The sequence below is a fragment of the Ranitomeya variabilis genome, chromosome 2 (genome assembly GCF_051348905.1).
Source record: "Ranitomeya variabilis isolate aRanVar5 chromosome 2, aRanVar5.hap1, whole genome shotgun sequence".
Taxonomy (NCBI): domain Eukaryota; kingdom Metazoa; phylum Chordata; class Amphibia; order Anura; family Dendrobatidae; genus Ranitomeya; species Ranitomeya variabilis.
Window position 1 is genome coordinate 191,099,579 of NC_135233.1, and position 20,045 is coordinate 191,119,623.

Here is a 20,045-nt window from a genome sequence, read left to right on the forward strand (position 1 = left end):
GGAATCCCCCACCCGGCACTGTTATTCATTATGCACAGTGCGGGGCTGGGGTTCCTGGGCATGTGCACTGCGCTGTTTAGACGCTCCCCAGCTCCCCCGCCTTCCCAGGAACCCCAGCCCCGCACTGTGCGTAGGATTCAGCAACAGTGTGGCCTCACTAACAATGAACACTGCGCAGGCCCCAGGCAGGCACGCACAGCGCAGGCGCCGGATTTCAGAAGATAACAGCGCTCAGGGGGCGGGTACCATCGCCCCTGAAGAGAAGAGTGACGGCAGTTAGGGGATTGATAGAGGACGATTCGGACCGCCTCTTGGCATAATATCTGGTATGTGTGGCCAATTTTTAAAACGCTTTTTTGAGGTAATAAATGAATCAAAAACTAAAAGAGCCACCTTGTTAGACTGCAGCATTACTGCTGCACAAGGTGGCTCTTTTAGTTTATAAAGGCTGGGGGGGGGGTGACAGTGGCCCTTTAACTGGTGTCAGCTGATAGGACTACTGATCCCATCATCTGACACCTGCTGCCATTAATAACAGTGAGAGCAGGAGCGGCGGATATGAGGCGCCCGCCAGGGCCGTGGGGTACTCGGCACCGGGTCCGGTACTTTAAGGGGATGTCACGGTGGCTGCGACCCAGTCCATGGCCCTGGGCACCCAATTAACGGTTTTTTAAGGGATGTTGTGAATAAAGTCCATTGTTTGTGATGCCATCTGTGGTTCTCGGTCAGTAAGGACTGATGCCGCTTAAAGGGGTCCTCTGGGGTGATGGTATTATGGCTGGATGGCGATGCTTCCCATAGGTGAAGTAGGGTCCCCAGGGCTCCCAAGGTGTGTGGCAAGGATGTTGTATGCCGACAAATAAGTGGAGGACACAAGTTGTAAAGTCTTTACCTGGTTTACTGATGGTAGTAGTGCATCTCAGTCCAGAGTACCAGGTACAGGTGTAGCTGTGGTCCGGCTGGCTTGGAGGCAATAGAGGATCCCTTTCCCAGTTGAGGTCCATGAACCTTTCCTCCTTGCGCTGTTGTATGAGGTCCCTGCTGCCTGAAGCTTACTGGCAAGTCCTCTTTCCCCTGTCCTAGAACAGGTACCTGCATGATGGGCAGCTTGAGCCATTTAAGAGGGACTCTATCATGCCCTGGGCTCTTCAAGTGCTGCTGCGTCTCAGGTGTGGTGTGGGCCAATCACATAAAGATCTTTGCCATCCAGTTCTGCTAAGTGTCCTAGAGTCCCACTAAAGCCTCGGGCTCCTGGTGCCCGGTTTCTGCGCTCTGGCTCTGAGGGTGCCCGGTGACAGTTCCCCTCTGAGCCCTTTTCCACTCCTGTGCTCCTTTCATCTGTAGCTCCACCACATACAACCCTTCGAGTTATCTCTCTTTCCATTGGCTGCAGCTCCCACGTGGCTGCTAGGCCTCTCTGTCTGTTCAAGATGTCCTTCCTCTCTCTCTATCCCTCCTGGAGACTAACTAGCTCCTCCTCCAGGCCAGGATACATAAAGTCTAAGGAAGCTCCCCTGAATCCGGGTCCTGAGCTCCCCCTTCTGGCCTGGATTTGGAATGTGTTGCATGTGGGTGCCTTACCTGATAAATAGAACTCCATTGCCTCCACGCATGATATCGCCCTCCCCGAAAGGAAGGCAACATCACTGTAACAACCGGCCACCTGAGGTGTTACAGATGGGAGTACTCATTAGCCACTCCTGTGATGTAAATAATTTTTTTTTTTTTTTAAACAGTGAGGGTTCCCCTGTATTTTTGCTAACCGACCAGACAAAACTCACAGCTGGGGGCTACAACCCTCAGCTGTCAGCTTCAGCAAGGCTAGTTATCAAGAATAGAGGGGTCTCCACGCCGAATTTTTTAATTATTTAAATAAATAATTTTTAAAAAAGGCGTGGGATTCCCTCATTTTTGACAACCAACCTTACTAAAGCAGACAGCTGGGGGCTGGTATTCTCAGGCTGGTAAGGGGCCATGGATACAGGCCCTCCCCTGCCTAAAAATATCAGCCTGCAGCTTATCAGAAAAGGCACATCTATCAGATGCGCCAATTCAGGCGCTTTGCAAGGTTCCTGCCACTTGCCCTGTAGCGGTGGCATGTGTGGGTTAATATTTGTGTTGTTGATGTCACCTTTGTATTGTCAGGTGACATCAAACCGACGGCTTAGTAATGGAGAGGTGTCTGTCTATAGACACTAAGACACCAATCCATTACTAATCCCATAGTTATATGGCAAATAAAGACACAGCCAGAATAAAGTCCTTTAATTGAAAGAAAGACAGACTCCTTTAATGTTAATTAAACCATACTTACGACTTCGCCTAATTCCACCGAAGCCCTCGTTTTCCTGTAATAAAATAAAATTAAAAAACCAACAATATACTTGTCTGTCGTTCTGTCCCACACCGTAATCCATGTCTGAGGGATAAACAGTTTTTAACCTGGACAGTGCCAAGATGGACCGTCCAGGCTTAGCACCACTGGTGACTGAGTGCCTGTGAGCGCAGCTTCAGTGACTGGTGGTGATGTCATTGAGGTTACGTCTGGCCACTGAGGCTCTGTTCCTAGCCGGGCTGAACTGCTGTGACCTCAGTGAGATTCCCGCTAGCACTGTGAGAGTTTTTCTTTTGACAGTGTGGGAACCGCGGCTCTCTGACCTGCAGGGATGATTTCATCGCCAATCAGAAGCGATGTTTGCCGCGCTATATTGCACATTACAGTGCAAGAAACACAAAATGTTCAGGCCCCCCATTCAAGTGAATGGGGTCCAGGTACTGTGCTGGTACCTGAACCCGAACTTTTTGTAACTCTTTGGCCGAACCCTCTGGACCCGAATATCTAGGAGTTCGCCCATCTCTATTGAAAGTTACTACATCTTGGAAAGAAGTAAAATAATGTAAAATGGACTCAGTATTTACTACTTCAAGTGACATCTTCTTAACATTGCTCAGCCAGGAACCTTACCTTCTGTGACTTCTTACATGAACTGTTCTGCTTCCTTCTTTCTGATGGCTGACCTAGTTTCTTCAGCCAGATAAGCCTTTCTGTCTCTGACTTACTTATGCTAAAGTACTGTATTTCCCACACTTGTCAGTGGACTCTGCTGACCGGGCATTTACTTTCTCATCATAAACTCCTGTGTTTTGTAGAAAAAAAAAAGTAGAAATTGTTCCAACTTCTGGTAAAAGTCAGATAGACCAATTTTATTTAATAAAAATTAAAAAGTCCAAGGCAGGATGGCCAAAAAGTGGCACATTTCGAACATGGTTGTTCTTTGTCAAAGCTTTGTGTGTTTTGCAAGATATTTCTGACCTATAGACCTCATGCATTAAAATCCACACTTTTAGTAGACATTCCTTGGTGAACTTAATTTATTAACATTATATGTAAATATAAAAATAATTTCATATCAATATTACACTAAAGTGTTTTTTTATTTTATACATTTTTTACATATTTTTATCCTTTATTCTTTTTTATTGTATGTCACACACTATAGATTAATAATATATTTTCTATTCTATTTATTGCACCACAGCCTATGCTGAATACATGACTCCCTCTACACCCAGCATATGTATATATATTTTTTTTCTTTTGTTTCTCCGACAGTCCTTCAAATTCTTTTTTCTTCCTCTTCTTTCTTTTTTTCTACCACATTACGAGTGGCTCATGATGTCGCCCTTGGTCCTATGGTAATGATGATCACTGAGAGACCAGTTCGTATCTCTTTCATTTTATTTTATCTTTACACAATTTTCAATTGAATGTTATAATTTCTATACATTAACAAGAAACTGGTGCTGAAGTGAGGGTCAGTATAGATATAAAATTTGTTTAAATAAAGTCAATGTACATGTACAATGTACAGAAAGTCTATGTCTCTGATCACATGACATCGAGGTCCGTTCACCTACGCGCCCTTAGGTTGAATGTCCTGTCTAGTTATACCTGCATTGTTTTGTTGTATTCAACACTGTGGTTTGTCCGGATGAAGAGATTTGTAACTTGGAAATCCGTTGACTAACAAACTGCATTCCTGGATACCAGAATACTGGATTCCTCTTCTTCCATCATTAATACCGGCAGCGCAAAATTAACCCTTTACTCCATTTCTGATGTTATCTTAGCTGTGGGTCAGCAGCAGCCTTGAGCCTTTATAGTGGCTCCGCCATTTCTTTCAGTCTCCCCATTTTTAATCTGATTTAATCATTGTTATTCCAGCTTACTACCTCAATTTTCTCATTGCGTTCTATGGTGAAAAAAAGCTGAAAGAATTGTCATGCTGCAGAAAAAAAACAGTTGCGTGCATGAGATTTCTGACAAGCAGCTTTTAATTTGTAAATAATAGCCACAGGAAAAAAAAGCAGTAAAATGTCACTTGTGAACGTATCGTCATGGCTTCTGCCTTGACAGTTGTATATGTAGAGCGATTGGCCTCAATCAAAACTATGTAATAGCAAATCGGTCTGTGCTGCTAATAGCAACCAATCAGAGCTTGTGCTCCATTTTTCATGAGCAGTGTTAGAAATTAAAACTGAGCTCTGATTGGTTGATATAGGCAACAAACACAGATTACTGATAGAAAGGTTTGATAAAATGTATTGCTGGATTGTGTATGTCACCGATTGGACTGAGCATGCCTAGAAAGCCCAGACCACCACTGAAAAACATCTGGAATATAGAGGGAGCTACAGCATGGACAGTTGGGAGAGATATGAGGGTATCTGAGGAGAGACTACAGGACCCCCGAGAGAAAAGATTGGAGATTTACCCCTGAGAGGAAAGTCTCAAAACCAGCCGCATTTAGAGGAAATTGAGAAGAGAGTAGAGGGGCGATGAATTGCCCTGAATTGTACGTGTCACCGAGCAGGTCCAGTCTGTTATGTCTGTGTGATATTTCACTCAGAGTTGAGTCTCGGCCCTATGTAAATGCTAAACATTCATCAGACAATTTCAAGCGTGAGTTATGGGTATCAGCGACTGACACAATTACAGCTTTGGGCATAATGAACTGCTCCAGTGCTGACCTTTCATCTTGAGTCTGGACACAGTGTTCCTTCCCGGTCAGATTCTGTAGTGCTCTGGGCTTTCTCAGCGCATAGGGCTGAGGGCCCCGAAGCACAGGGACACCTGCTAATCTGTGCATGTTAAAGGGTAACTAAACTTTCGGACAATGTTACACTAAAAGAATGACCACGTTTAGCTGAGCATTGTCCATGCCGGTGACCTAATAGTGCGCTGCATCCTTCACCCTTAAAACGACAAAATATAACCCAAGAAAGAAGAGATTTTTATCCCAGCTGAAAGAGGTCAAATAAGATTCCAGCTTCATCCATCCTCCACTCTGATGATCATAGTCACCTTGTCTCATGGAGCAAAAGATCTAACAGACACTTGTGGATTTTATTATTGAGAATAAAATTCCACTATAAAACTGCGGTGGTAAGTCCTACAATAAGGCCTCAAATATGTCAGGATCATATACTGGATTGCAAGCACAGAGACATCAAGTTAATGAGTTTGCCATCGTTGTTCGTTGTGCTGGACACAGCCTGACCTTGGTGGGAGTAAAAGCAGCAGAGTGCTGTCTACAGACTGGAAAATTCTGTGACTTTGTTCAGCATCTGTATTCATTTTATGCTGGTTCTACTTATGGCTGGAATGTATAGAAATAATCTTTAGGAAAAGATTTTGGGGTCAAGTGTCTGACACTCGATGGTCAGCACATTTTGGTGCTGTCCATGAAATAAAACATGCACTGAAGTCTTTATCGCTTGACAATGAACAGCGAGGGAATACAAGGTGAGAGGTAGAAGGATTGAGCAAAAAAAATGGAAAACCTGGAAAAAATCTTTTTCACAATTCTTTGGCATGACATGCTAGAAAGAATGAACAAAACAAGCAAGCCCTACAATCAAAGAATGGGAACATCCGTATTGCCACAAATATTCTTCGGTCTATGAAAACCTATCTTCAGGAAACTAGAGACAAGTTTAGTGGCTATGAATTGAAAGTCAAATATGTGTCCGGGGACAGATTAATGTGATGGGAAAAAACGGGAACGAAAGCAAATTGTGTGTTTCAGTAGATATGAGAGTCATGTATCAGCAGAAGAAGAGCTACCTCTCAACAAAACTGAAAAGTTCAAGGCGGAAACCTTCCTCCCTATTCTGGACACTCTAAGCTTTGAACTGGCGAAATGTGCAGAGTCTTATTCACAAACTGGAAGTCTGTTTTCTTTCTTCAGTAAATTGAAAGCCATAGCTTATGATGCACTAAAGATAAAGTGTGAGCACCTGACTAATATGTATCCCAAAGACCTGAATTATTATGACCTTTTAAATGAATGTGAGCATCTCACGCTCTACATGGCTCTTGAAGAAGATTGTGAGACTCTCCCTGCACCGTACCGAAAATTAATTTTGGACAATTTGAAGTCTGTATCCTCGAATGTTGAAATTGCACTCAGATTGTTGATGTGCATGATGGTGACCCACTGCACTGCAGAAAGTTCTTTTTAAAAACGGAAACTTATACAAAATCTGCTTCGTAGCCCAATGGAACAGCATCATATGAACTGGCTTTCACTCAAGTGCATGGAAAATGGCAGTGTGAAGGCCATTGACCTCAAGCCAATAAAAGAAGCCATTCTCTGAAAAGAAATGCAGCAAATACAAGTATTATTGTGTTTTCAAGCTTTGTGTATTATTCAGATGTTTATCATGTCAGTTAGTTGCTGCTTCAGAGCATGTTTATAATATTTTATCACCAGTTTTGTTGAAGTGAGAGAATGAAAGCAAAAAGCTGCAGACCATATCCCCAGAGATCACCTATATTAATTCGATATTTTATTGGGTACTAAAAAAGGAAACCAAAAAAACACACATAAAAACATTTAAAAAGTCATAAAATGACAAATGACATTATACAAAAATGCTCGCAATAGAGTCGCAACCCTCAATCACGTGACTGAAGAAAAGTCTTGTCTGCAAAAATATATACAGAGATATATAAATGTTAATAAAAAATATGGTCAGCACACCAGAGAACAGGACCTGCCGAGAACATTGATAAATATCTATAGATAATGAGTGAATGTGCAGATGCACCAAGACAACCAGGGAGACACAGAAAAAGAGAATATCATCATAGAAAAAGTCTTCAGCCATATGTGAGATGATTAACACATATCATGACGAAGCACCAAAGGTGCAAAAAATGATCAGATTGAAGTCAATGACAAAAGTATATAAACCTCTCTGTAAGCACACACTACTATGATGATATTCTCTTTTTCTGTGTCCCCCTGGTTGCTTGGTGCATCTGTACATTCACTCATTATCTATAGATATACTGTATATCAATCTTCTTGGCAGGTCCTGTTCTCTGGTGTGCTGACCATATTTTTATCAACATTTATATATCTCTGTATATATTTTTGCACACAAGACATTTGTTCGGTCACGTGATTGAGGGCTGCGATTCTATTGTGGGCATTTTAATATAATTTTATGTCATTTAATGACTTTTTAAATGTTTTTATGTGTGTTTTGTCGGTTTCCTTTTTTTGTACCCAATAAAATATTGACTTAATATAGGTGATCTCTGTGGATATGGTCTGCAGCTTTTTGCTTTCATTCTCTCAGTCTTAATTTTTTACTGGCCTCAAGTATATGCCTATTATTGTGTGGTGCCCTCCCTTTTCCCCTCTTTGCACTTCAGTTTTGTTGAAGTGCCAATAAAATAAATGTGTGTTTAATATTAAAGAGCATTTACTTTTTATTCCTGTGAGTGGTTGTTGTAGGGGCTCCAGGTTTGTCCGGACGCCCAAAATGCTGTTAAGATGGCACTGGTAGTTTCAGGGGACCAGATAGCTGTACCTGGAATTTTGGTGGTCTCCTTGTTTTCTGAGAGCCCCTTGAACATTTGTCAAGAGTCAGCATGTATTACATATATATATATATATATATATATATATATATATACACAGCTCTGGCAAAAATTAAGAGACTAGCAAATCAAACTCCTGTCATGGGAAGCCCAATCTCCAGACCTGAACCCCATTGAAAACCTCTGGAATGTAACCAAGAGGATGATGGATAGTCACAAACCATCAAACAAAGAAGAACTGCTTACCGTATATACTCGAGTATAAGCCGACCCGAGTATAAGCCGACCCCCCTAATTTTGCCACAAAAAAATGGGAAAACTTTTTGACTCGAGTATAAGCCTAGGGGGGAAAATGCAGCAGCTACCGGTAAATGTCAAAAGTAATAATAGATACCAATAAAAGTAAAATTAATTGAGACATCAGTAGGTTAAGTGTCTTTGAATATCCATATTGAATCAGGAGCCCCATATAATGCTCCATACTGTTCATTATGGCCCCATAAGATGTTCCATATTAAAATATGCCCCATATAATCCTGCATAAAGGTTAATAAAGGCCCCATAAGATGCTCCATAGACACATTTGCCCAATATAATGCTGCACAAATGCTGATTATGGCCCCATAAGATGCTCTATAAAGATATTTGCCCCTTATATTGCTGCACAAACGTTATGGCCCTATAAGATGCTCCATACAGACACTTGCCCCATATGCCGTAGTGCCCTACAAACATTATTTATGGCCCCATACAGACACTTGCCCCATATAGTGCTGCACAAACATTATGCCCCTATATAGTGCTGCAGAAACGTTATAGCCCCATATAGTGCAGCAGAAACGTTATGGCCCCATATAGTGCTGCAGAAACGTTATGGCCCCATATAGTGCTGCAGAAACATTATGGCCCCATATAGTGCTGCAGGAATGTTATGGCCCCATATAGTGCTGCAGGAATGTTATGGCCCCATATAGTGCTGCAGAAACGTTATGGCCCCATACAGTGCTGCAGAAACATTATGGCCCCATATAGTGCTGCAGGAATGTTATGGCCCCATATAGTGCTGCAGGAATGTTATGGCCCCATATAGTGCTGCAGGAATGATATGGCCCCATATAGTGCTGCAGGAATGTTAAGGCCCCATATAGTGCCGCAGGAATGTTATGGCCCCATATAGTGCTGCAGGAACGTTATGGCCCCATATAGTGCCGCAGGAATGTTATGGCCCCATATAGTGCTGCAGGAATGTTATGGCCCCATATAGTGCTGCAGGAATGTTATGGCCCCATATAGTGCTGCAGGAATGTTATGGCCCCATATAGTGCTTCAGGAATGTTATGGCCCCATATAGTGCTGCAGGAATGTTATGGCCCCATATAGTGCCGCAGGAATATTATGGCCCCATATAGTGCTGCATGAATGTTATGGCCCCATATAGTGCCGCAGGAATGTTATGGCCCCATATAGTGCTGCAGGAACGTTATGGCCCCATAGATGCTCCATACAGACACTTGCCCCATTTGCTGCGATAAAAAAAAAAATCACTTACTCACCTCTCCGTCGCTCAGGCCCCCGCACTTTCAATAGTCACCTGCTCCTCGTTCCGGGCGCCGATCTGTCTCCAGCACTGACGTTCAGCAGAGGGCGTGCACTGACCACGTCACCGCGCCCTCTGACCTCAGCGTCAGTGCTGGAGACAGATCGGCGCCCGGAACGAGGAGCAGGTGACTATCGCGCAGCGCAGCGCTCCCCTCCCCGTATACTCACCTGGTCCTGCCGCTGTGTAGTCCCTGCTTTCCCGACGCCGCAGCGCTTCATCCTGTACTCAGCGGTCACATGGTACCGCTGATTACAGTAATGAATATGCGGCTCCACCCCTATGGGAGGTGGAGCCGCATATTCATTTACTGTAATCAGCGGGACCATGTGACCGCTAAGTACAGGAAGAAGCTGAAGCTGCTGCTGCCGGTGCCGGGGAAGACAGGGACCTGCAGGGACCGCGCCTGGACTAGGTGAGTATTTTTAGACAGCCCCCGCTCCCCCTCCCCTGCCGACCCCTGGGTATGACTCGAGTATAAGCCGAGAGGGGCAATTTCAGCCCAAAAAAGTGGGCTGAAAATCTCGGCTTATACCCGAGTATATACGGTACATTTTTGCCCCAGAAGCAGTGTGAAAGACTGGTGGAAAGCATGCCAAGACGCATTAAAGCTGTGACTAAAAATCATGGTTATTCCACAAAATATTGATTTCAGAACTCTTCCGGAGTTAAAACATTAGTATTGTTGTTTCTAAAAGATTATGAACTTGTTTTCTTTGCATTATTTGAGGTCTGAAAGCACTGTTTTGTCTTTAAATTTGACTATTTTTCTTTAAAAAAAAAAAATATATATATATATATATATATATATATATATATATATATATACAGTATATATATATTGCTAGAAACTCCGGAGACATTGTCAGCAGTTTATAGAATAAAAGAACAATTTACATTTTACTCAAAAATATACATATAAAGAGAGAAATCAAACTGAACATTTTGCAGTGGTCTCTTAATTTCTGCCAAAGCAGATATATATATATATATATATATATATATATATATATATATATACAGGTCCTTCTCAAAAAATTAGCATATAGTGTTAAATTTCATTATTTACCATAATGTAATGATTACAATTAAACTTTCATATATTATAGATTCATTATCCACCAACTGAAATTTGTCAGGTTTTTATTGTTTTAATACTGATGATTTTGGCATACAACTCCTGATAACCCAAAAAACCTGTCTCAATAAATTAGCATATCAAGAAAAGGTTCTCTAAACGACCTATTACCCTAATCTTCTGAATCAACTAATTAACTCTAAACACATGCAAAAGATACCTGAGGCTTTTAAAAACTCCCTGCCTGGTTCATTACTCAAAACCCCCATCATGGGTAAGAATAGCGACCTGACAGATGTCAAGAAGGCCATCATTGACACCCTCAAGCAAGAGGGTAAGACCCAGAAAGAAATTTCTCAACAAATCGGCTGTTCCCAGAGTGCTGTATCAAGGCACCTCAATGGTAAGTCTGTTGGAAGGAAACAATGTGGCAGAAAACGCTGTACAATGAGAAGAGGTGACCGGACCCTGAGGAAGATTGTGGAGAAGGACCGATTCCAGACCTTGGGGAACCTGAGGAAGCAGTGGACTGAGTCTGGTGTGGAAACATCCAGAGCCACCGTGCACAGGCGTGTGCAGGAAATGGGCTACAGGTGCCGCATTCCCCAGGTAAAGCCACTTTTGAACCATAAACAGCGGCAGAAGCGCCTGACCTGGGCTACAGAGAAGCAGCACTGGACTGTTGCTAAGTGGTCCCAAGTACTTTTTTCTGATGAAAGCAAATTTTGCATGTCATTCGGAAATCAAGGTGCCAGAGTCTGGAGGAAGACTGGGGAGAAGGAAATGCCAAAATGCCTGAAGTCCAGTGTCAAGTACCCACAGTCAGTGATGATGTGGGGTGCCATGTCAGCTGCTGGTGTTGGTCCACTGTGTTTCATCAAGGGCAGGGTCAATGCAGCTAGCTATCAGGAGATTTTGGAGCACTTCATGCTTCCATCGGCTGAAATGCTTTATGGAGATGAAGATTTCATTTTTCAGCACGACCTGGCACCTGCTCACAGTGCCAAAACCACTGGTAAATGGTTTACTGACCATGGTATTACTGTGCTCAATTGGCCTGCCAACTCTCCTGACCTGAACCCCATAGAGAATCTGTGGGATATTGTGAAGAGAAAGTTGAGAGACGCAAGACCCAACACTCTGGATGAGCTTAAGGCCGCTATTGAAGCATCCTGGGCCTCCATAACATCTCAGCAGTGTCACAGGCTGATTGCCTCCATGCCACGCCGCATTGAAGCAGTCATTTCTGCCAAAAGATTCCCGACCAAGTATTGAGTGCATAACTGAACATTATTATTTGATGGTTTTTTTGTTTGTTATTAAAAAACACTTTTATTTGATTGGACGGGTGAAATATGCTAATTTATTGAGACAGGTTTTTTGGGTTATCAGGAGTTGTATGCCAAAATCATCAGTATTAAAACAATAAAAGACCTGACAAATTTCAGTTGGTGGATAATGAATCTATAGTATATGAAAGTTTAATTGTAATCATTACATTATGGTAAATAATGAAATTTAACACTATATGCTAATTTTTTGAGAAGGACCTGTATATATATATATATATATATATATATATATATATATATATATATATATATATATATATACACAGTACAGGCCAAAGGTTTGGACACACCTTCTCATTTAAAGATTTTTCTGTATTTTCATGACTATGAAAATTGTACATTCACACTGAAGGCATCAAAACTGCGAATTAACAACATGTGGAATTATATACTTAACAAAAAAGTGTTAAACAACTGAAAATATGTCATATTCTAGGTTCTTCAAAGTAGCCACCTTTTGCTTTGATGACTGCTTTGCACACTCTTGGCATTCTCTTGATGAGCTTCAAGAGGTAGTCACCGGGAATGGTCTTCCAACAGTCTTGAAGGAGTTACCAGAGATGCTTAGCACTTGTTGGCCCTTTTGCCTTCACTCTGCGATCCAGCTCTCCCCAAACCATCTCGATTGGGTTCAGCTCTGGTGACTGTGGAGGCCAGGTCATCTGGCGTAGCACCCCATCACTCTCCTTCTTGGTCAAATAGCCCTTACACAGCCTGGAGGTGTGTTTGGGGTCATTGTCCTGTTGAAAAATAAATGATGGTCCAACTAAACGCAAACCGGATGGAATAGCATGCGGCTGCAAGATGCTGTGGTAGCCATGCTGGATCAATATGCCTTCAAATTTGAATAAATGCCCAACAGAGTCACCAGCAAAGTACCCCCACACCATCACAACTCCTCCATGCTTCACGGTGGGAACCAGGCATGTAGAGTCCATCCGTTCACCTTTTCTGCATCGCACAAAGACACGGTGGTTGGTACCAAAAATCTCAAATTTGGACTCATCAGTCCAAAGCACAGATTTCCACTGGTCAAATGTCCATTCCTTGTGTACTTTAGCCCAAACAAGTCTCTTCTGCTTGTTGCCTGTCCTTAGCAGTGGTTTCCTAGCAGCTATTTTACCGTGAAGGCCTGCTGCACAAAGTCTCCTCTTAACAGTTGTTGTAGAGATGTGTCTGCTGCTAGAACTCTGAGTGGCATTGACCTGGTCTCTAATCTGAGCTGTTGTTAACTTGTGATTTCTGAGGCTGGTGACTCAGATAAACGAATCCTCAGAAGCAGAGGTGACTCTTGGCCTTCCTTTCCTGGGGCGGTCCTCATGTGAACCAGTTTCTTTGTAGTGCTTGATGGTTTTTGCCACTGCACTTGGGGACACTTTCAAAGTTTTCCCAATTTTTCTGACTGACTGACCTTCATTTCTTAAAGTAATGATGGCCACTCGTTTTTATTTACTTAGCTGCTTTTTTCTTGACATAATACAAATTCTAACGGTCTATTCAGTAGGACTATCAGCTGTGTATCCACCAGACTTCTGCACAACACAACTGATGGTTCCAACCCCATTTATAAGGCAACAAATTCAACTTATTAAACCTGACAGGGCACACCTGTGAAGTGAAAATTGTTCCCGGTGACTACCTCTTGAAGCTCATCAAGAGAATGCCAAGAGTGTGCAAAACAGTCATCAAAGCAAAAGGTGGGTACTTTGAAGAACCTAGAATATAAGACATATTTTCAGTTGTTTCACACTTTTTTTGTTAAGTATATAATTCCACATGTGTTAATTCATAGTTTTGATGCCTTCAGTGTGAATGTCGAATTTTCATAGTCATTAAAATACAGAAAAATCTTTAAATGAGAAGGTGTGCCCAAACTTTTGGTCTGTACTCTCGTATATATGGAACTGAGTGGCATAATGCCCCACACCACAGGATTAGTTCTTTGCTGATGCCGCTACACTGTTGGAATCTATACCTTAACTGTTCTGCTATATTCTGGTAGTAGCAGCTGGTTAATTGGATGTGATTAACCTTAGCTCTAAATCAATATATTGGATAAGAGGCATTCATGCATTGAAATACTGCTGGATAAGCCAAGTGGCTCATGGAATAGCAGAGCTGGATAAGCAGGTGCATGGAGTAACATGGAATAGTAGAGCTTGATATGTAGGATGGCACGTGATGTGAAACAATGTGGAACAGGGAAGCTAGTAGAGCAGACTCACAGTAGAGCTGAGTCTGTACACAGCCAGATATAGAGCCAGGCATCTAAATGCAGACCGCACCTTCACACAGCAGAGCCTTGCAGACTGGTCCGGCCAATTTTTATACAGCAAATCTGAGTGGGTGGACAGGGATGTTCAAACAGTTGAGCTGTGTTTGTGAAGTTACACTAGAAGGACAGAAGTCCAGCAAAGTAGTAATGACATGGATGACCAACTACCTGAATGCTCAGGCAGCATGCAACCACAATTGATGATCACATCACTTATCAGTTCATGACCTAAGCTCAGCAGTGGTCAAAAAAATGATCTAAAACATCTGAATAGCTCATGAGAAGCAAAATAAAAGTTCTGACTCGAAGTCAATTGGGATGCTGTAACAAAACCATAAATAAGCAATTGATGCTTGAAAACCCTCCAGTGTGGATAAAATCCTCCAAATAACAAAACAGAACAAACCTGCAAAAAAATTAGCTAAAAATCCACAAGAGTGATGTAAAAAGCTCATCACAAGTTATCACAAAATTTGGTAGCACTTGTTCTTGCCAAGGGTGGCACCACCCGATCTAAGGTTAAGGAGGACAATTAGTTTTTCACATGAAAGAAAAAGTTTTTTTTAATAAATCTTTATGTTCAAGAAGTGGGAGGATCATACAAAAGCAGCACTTTGCATTTACTTGTATTGTCTTCATTATATTTTAAAATGAGCTAATTGATCTGAAGAATTTAATTGTGATACATAAGCAAAAATATAAGAAATTGGGTAACGGCAAATACTTTCTTACATCACTGTATGCAAGACGTGGAAGGGGTCATCCACCACTGGACAATCTCAGCTTTATCAGTTCAGTGAAAAGAAGTCAATTTTCACCTCCTATAGCGACGCCGTTCGAGCGATGGCAGTGAAGTTGTTCCCAAGTGACGTGACATTGTTATGCCTTGTGCTGGCTGCATGCAATGAGAGCGGACGTCTACTTTGATGAAATAGTACATGCTGCAGCTGATGAGATGCTGCTCATTGGCTGCAGCCGGCACTTGACACAACTGTCGGAAACAGCGTCACCAACATTCCTGGAAGAGTGATGCTCCATAAGATGAGAATGGACTATTTGTATTTCAGTTCAAGCTTTGAATTGACTAAGCTGGGTTATCCAGTAGTAGGCTACCCCTTTAAGAAATACCAAACAAAATGTTTAAGTAATTAGGAAATACTAAGTAATGAAATGAAATGATTCATACTTACCTATGTGTGCTAAGACTAAACACAGAATAATAAGTACTGTTCCCAGTGCTGATCTGGTCACAAGGGCTCTGGGGGAGTTGTAATTATATACAGCAAGTAGCATGGTGCCTAGAAAAGCAAAGCAAAAAAACGCTGTAAGCCAATTACAATACATTCATCACTAAACAATGACTAAATCATAGTATATGTTGTTAAATAGGGTTTCCAATTCAAGGGTTATTTCCCAAAAAAGCAATTTATCCCCTATGCTTGACATAAGGCTGATCGCTGGGGGTCTGACCACTCGGACCACAAATTAATCCAAATATCCGAGCTTTAGAACCACAAGAATGTGCATAGTGGTAGGGTGCACATACATATCCTCCACCTTATTCATTGTCTACAGGAGTAGCTGAATCATGCTATGTATATTGGGGGTTGGCTTTGTCAAGACATCATACTGTATGACAAACTTTGTGGTGACCTTATAATGTGTAGGAGCTGTGTGGAGACATTATACTCTGTAGGGGGCTTTGTGGAAGAATGATATTGCATAGGAAGCTGTGAATGGACATCATAATGCATAAAGGGCTTTGTGGGGATATCATACTGTGCACAGGGCTGTGTGGGGACCCCAGTCTGTTTGGAGTTCTTTATATGGACATCATACTGTGTGTGGTGCTTTGTGAGGACATCATACTGCATGAAGGACTGTGTGATGGCCTCATACTGTTTGAAGGTCTTTATATGGACATCATACTGTGTGTGGTGGTGCTTTGTGAGGACATCATGCTGCATGAAGGAGTGTGTGGTGGCCGCATACTGTTTGGAGGTCTTTATATGGACATCATACTGTGTGTGGTGCTTTGTGAGAACATCATACTGCGTGAAGGATGGTGTGGTGGCCGCATACTGTTGTGGAAGTCTTTATATGGACATCATACTGTGTGTGTGTGTGGTGCTTTGTGAGGACATCATACTGCGTGAAGGGCTGTGTGGTGGCCCCACACCGTTTGGAGGTCTCTATATAGGCATCATACTGTGTTTGGATCTTTGTGACAACATTTTGGCAACACTGCACTGTGTGTGGGAGTTTGTGGAGATAGCATACTATTTGAAGGGGCATCATACTGTTTAATACTCCACAACAGTCATGGTCTCACAAATGACCCCTTGAGAAAATTAGTTGAAGACCACGGCGCTATCCTATAGTTAGTTGTTAACTTGTTTTTTTGGGGGAATAAACCTTTAAAGGGAACGTGTCATTCAAATATATCCTATTGTTTACAATTAAAAACATGAAAGGTGTGTATGATAATCTCGGCCCAAGATAATGAGCAAGAATAGACCATGTCATGAACCAAAATAATGGAAATGAAGTTGGAACATTCAAAAATAAAAAAAAATCAATACCCTCAATAACAATAATGATATTATTATTATTATTATTATTTATTTATATAGCACCATTAATTCCATGGTGCTGTACATGAGAAAGGGGTTACATACAGGGTTATAGATATCATTTACAGTAAACAGGTTTACAGTGACACACTGGTACAGAGGAGAGAGGACCCTGTCCTTGCGGACTTACATTCTATGGGATAGTGGGGAAGAGACAGAAGGTAGGGGTGAGGCGGCGGCGGCTCTGACGGTGGTGAGGCAGCGGCTTGGTTATTGTAGGCTGTAAGCTTTCCTGAAGAGATGGGTTTTCAGGTTCTGTCTGAAGGATCCGAGGGTGGTGGATAATCGGACGTGTTGAGGCATGGAATTCCAGAGGATGGGGGATATTCGGGAGAAATCTTGGACGCTGGAAAGAAGCAGGGCACGTACGAGGGTGAGTATATACCTAATAGGAATATACTCACCCTCGGCTTCTTTCCGGCAGCCTTCCTTCTTAAGAATGAGCGCGTTCAGGGCCTTAGATGACGTCATGGCTTTGTGATTGGTCGCGGCGGCCCACGTGACCGCTCAGCGACCAATCACAAGCCGTGACGTAATTCTCATGGCCTAAATTCCTAGAATGAGGAATTTAGGACCTGAGAGAATTACGTCACGGCTTGTGATTGGTCGCTGAGCGGTCACGTGGGCCACCGCGACCAATCACAAAGCCGTGACGTCTTCTAAGGCCCTGAACGCGCTCATTCTTAGGAACGGAAGATGCCGATTACTACCAGGGCTCGTCGGAGAGGTGAGTATATCAATATTTTTTATTTTAATTCTTTATTTTACACTTAAATGTGGATTCCGATACCGATTTCCGATATCGCAAACATATCGGAACTCGGTATCGGAATTCCGATACCAGATTCAGAAGATCGCTGACCTCATGGCCGACCCCATACAGGGGTCGGGTCGGGTTTCATGAAACCCGACTTTGTCAAAAGTCGGCGACTTCTGAAAATGGTCGACCCGTTTCGCTCAACCCTACTTACCATGTGTCAATGTTGACCTCAGTGTGAATAAGGGCAGACAACAGGACTGGGCCCAACCAGTAGAACACCAGTCTGGGGAAGCCTTATATACAATTTCCAGCGCAGGAAACGATGGTCACACCCCATCTTGCACAGAATGCAATAATACAAAGAAAAAAGCACAAAAATTGAGCTTGACTTGAGTTGGTATACATGTAGCACATAAACGCATGTTTACATTGGCCACAAAACACATAAAACCTACCAGAGAAAAAGTGAGCAAAAACCCTGATGTAACTAAGTAAATGTAAAGCAAAAAGTGTATTTAAATAACACAGAGTTGTTAGTAATATATATAAGAAAGAATTGTACTAGAGAATCTTATTATGTGGCTCAGTCCAAAATACAAAAAAAAAAATTAAGAAAAAAGATACCAAAAAAATCTGATAAATGGTGCAAATAGGGACGTATCTTCTCCTATCAATTAATAAAACAGAAAAAATTCAAAATACCTCTTTGGATGTGAGTCCTGGGAAGCACTGCCATTCATGGGCTGGATGTGTTAATTTTGATTTACTTGTCCTGTGTGAGCCTGTGTTTGGCTCTTTCACTTGGATCCACCCGATGCAAGCTGCAAGCCCTGTCCATTGAAAAAAATCCCAGAGGAATTTTTTGAGGATACACTATTAGTGTTGAGCGATACCTTCCGATATTCGAAAGTATCAGTATCAGATTGGATCGGCCGATACCGGCAAAATATCGGATCTCGCCGATACCGATACCCGATACCAATACAAGTCAATGGGACACAAATATCGGAAGGTATCCTGGATGGTTCACAGGGTCTGAAGGAGAGGAAACTCTCCTTCAGGCCCTGGGATCCATATTCATGTAAAAAATAAAGAATAAAAATAAAAAATATGGATATACTCACCCCTCCGGCAGACCCTGGACCTTAGCGATGTAACCGGCAGTCTCCGTTCCTAAGAATGCAGAGTGAAGGACCTTCGATGACATCGCGGCTTGTGATTTGTCACGTGACCTTTTCATGTGACCGCTCACGCGACCAATCACAAGCCGCGACGTCATCGCAGGTCCTACACTCACACTGCATTCTTAGGAACGGAGGCTGCCGGTTACATCGCTAAGGTCCAGGGTCCGCCGGAGGGGTGAGTATATCCATATTTTTTATTTTTATTCTTTATTTTTTACATGAATATGGATCCCAGGGCCTGAAGGAGAGTTTCCTCTCCTCCAGACCCTGGGAACCATACACTGGGAACTTCTGATTCCGATTTCCGATATCACAAAAATATCGGAACTCGGTATCGGAATTCCGATACAGCAAATATCGGCTGATACCCGATACTTGCGGTATCGGAATGCTCAACAATGTAAAGCTATATCAGTTTTCCGCCAGGTGAGTGCATGAAGTTGTGCACCCATCAAAGACTATTATATATTGTGTTTACGCACTTAGGGTGCCATGTTTTGTCTGTTATTCTCTCCCGAACAGGTTTTTCTTAGTTTATTCATATATAGTTATTGAAAGGAATTCTTTCTAATCAGTTGAAGATTGCCACCCCAGACAATGAAGCGGAGCGAGCAGCCTTGAGTGAAAATGGAGCATTATAACAACAGAATTGAGAGGAGAAAGGAACTGTTATCCTCTAGTGATGAGCGAGTATATTCGTTACTTGGGTTTTCCCAAGCATGCTCGGGTGGTCCTCCATTAAGAACATGACCGATACAAGGTTGGATAATTTCTTTTCTGAACCTGTGATTAATATTGAGACTAAAAAGAGCATCACTGGTCTTTTCTTGGAATTTGAAAAACATATGAAGGTAGAGATAAGACATCAGATCGATGCAGAATTTTAGGTATTTGTATTGACCAAAAAATAGTTCCAAATGGTTTTAAGATTCATTTTAATAGTACTTTAATAGTAATTTTACTAACAATTGGAATAATATTTTAAATGATTGTTCTTATAGTCTCATGAGTTTACTAGTGGAAAAGTGTTCCGAGCTAGCTACAGTAGTAAAGCCCCAATGATTTGTGAAAAGAAATTATTTGAACTTGAAAAGTTTAAAGGTTTACATTTTTTTGATCTAGTGAATGATGATATCACCAGGAAACTCAAAGTATTTGAAAACGATTTAGTAAATATAAAAACATTTTGAAGGGATACCGTTAAAACTAAATCAATGTCAAAGGGACCAATTAGGAGTAAAAACCTGACAGGTACTAAGAAAAACCCTGGCA

At 42.1% G+C, this 20,045-nt stretch overlaps 1 protein-coding gene across 1 annotated transcript in view; it reads right to left on the minus strand.

Moving 5' to 3' along the window:
- Positions 1-20,045, minus strand: part of LOC143809222 (uncharacterized) — a 119,140-nt gene that overhangs the window by 64,364 nt on the left and 34,731 nt on the right. The window contains exon 2 of the mRNA XM_077292341.1: positions 15,387-15,494. Within this exon, the coding sequence (XP_077148456.1) occupies positions 15,387-15,494 (108 nt within the window). The remainder of the gene's footprint in view (positions 1-15,386; positions 15,495-20,045) is intronic.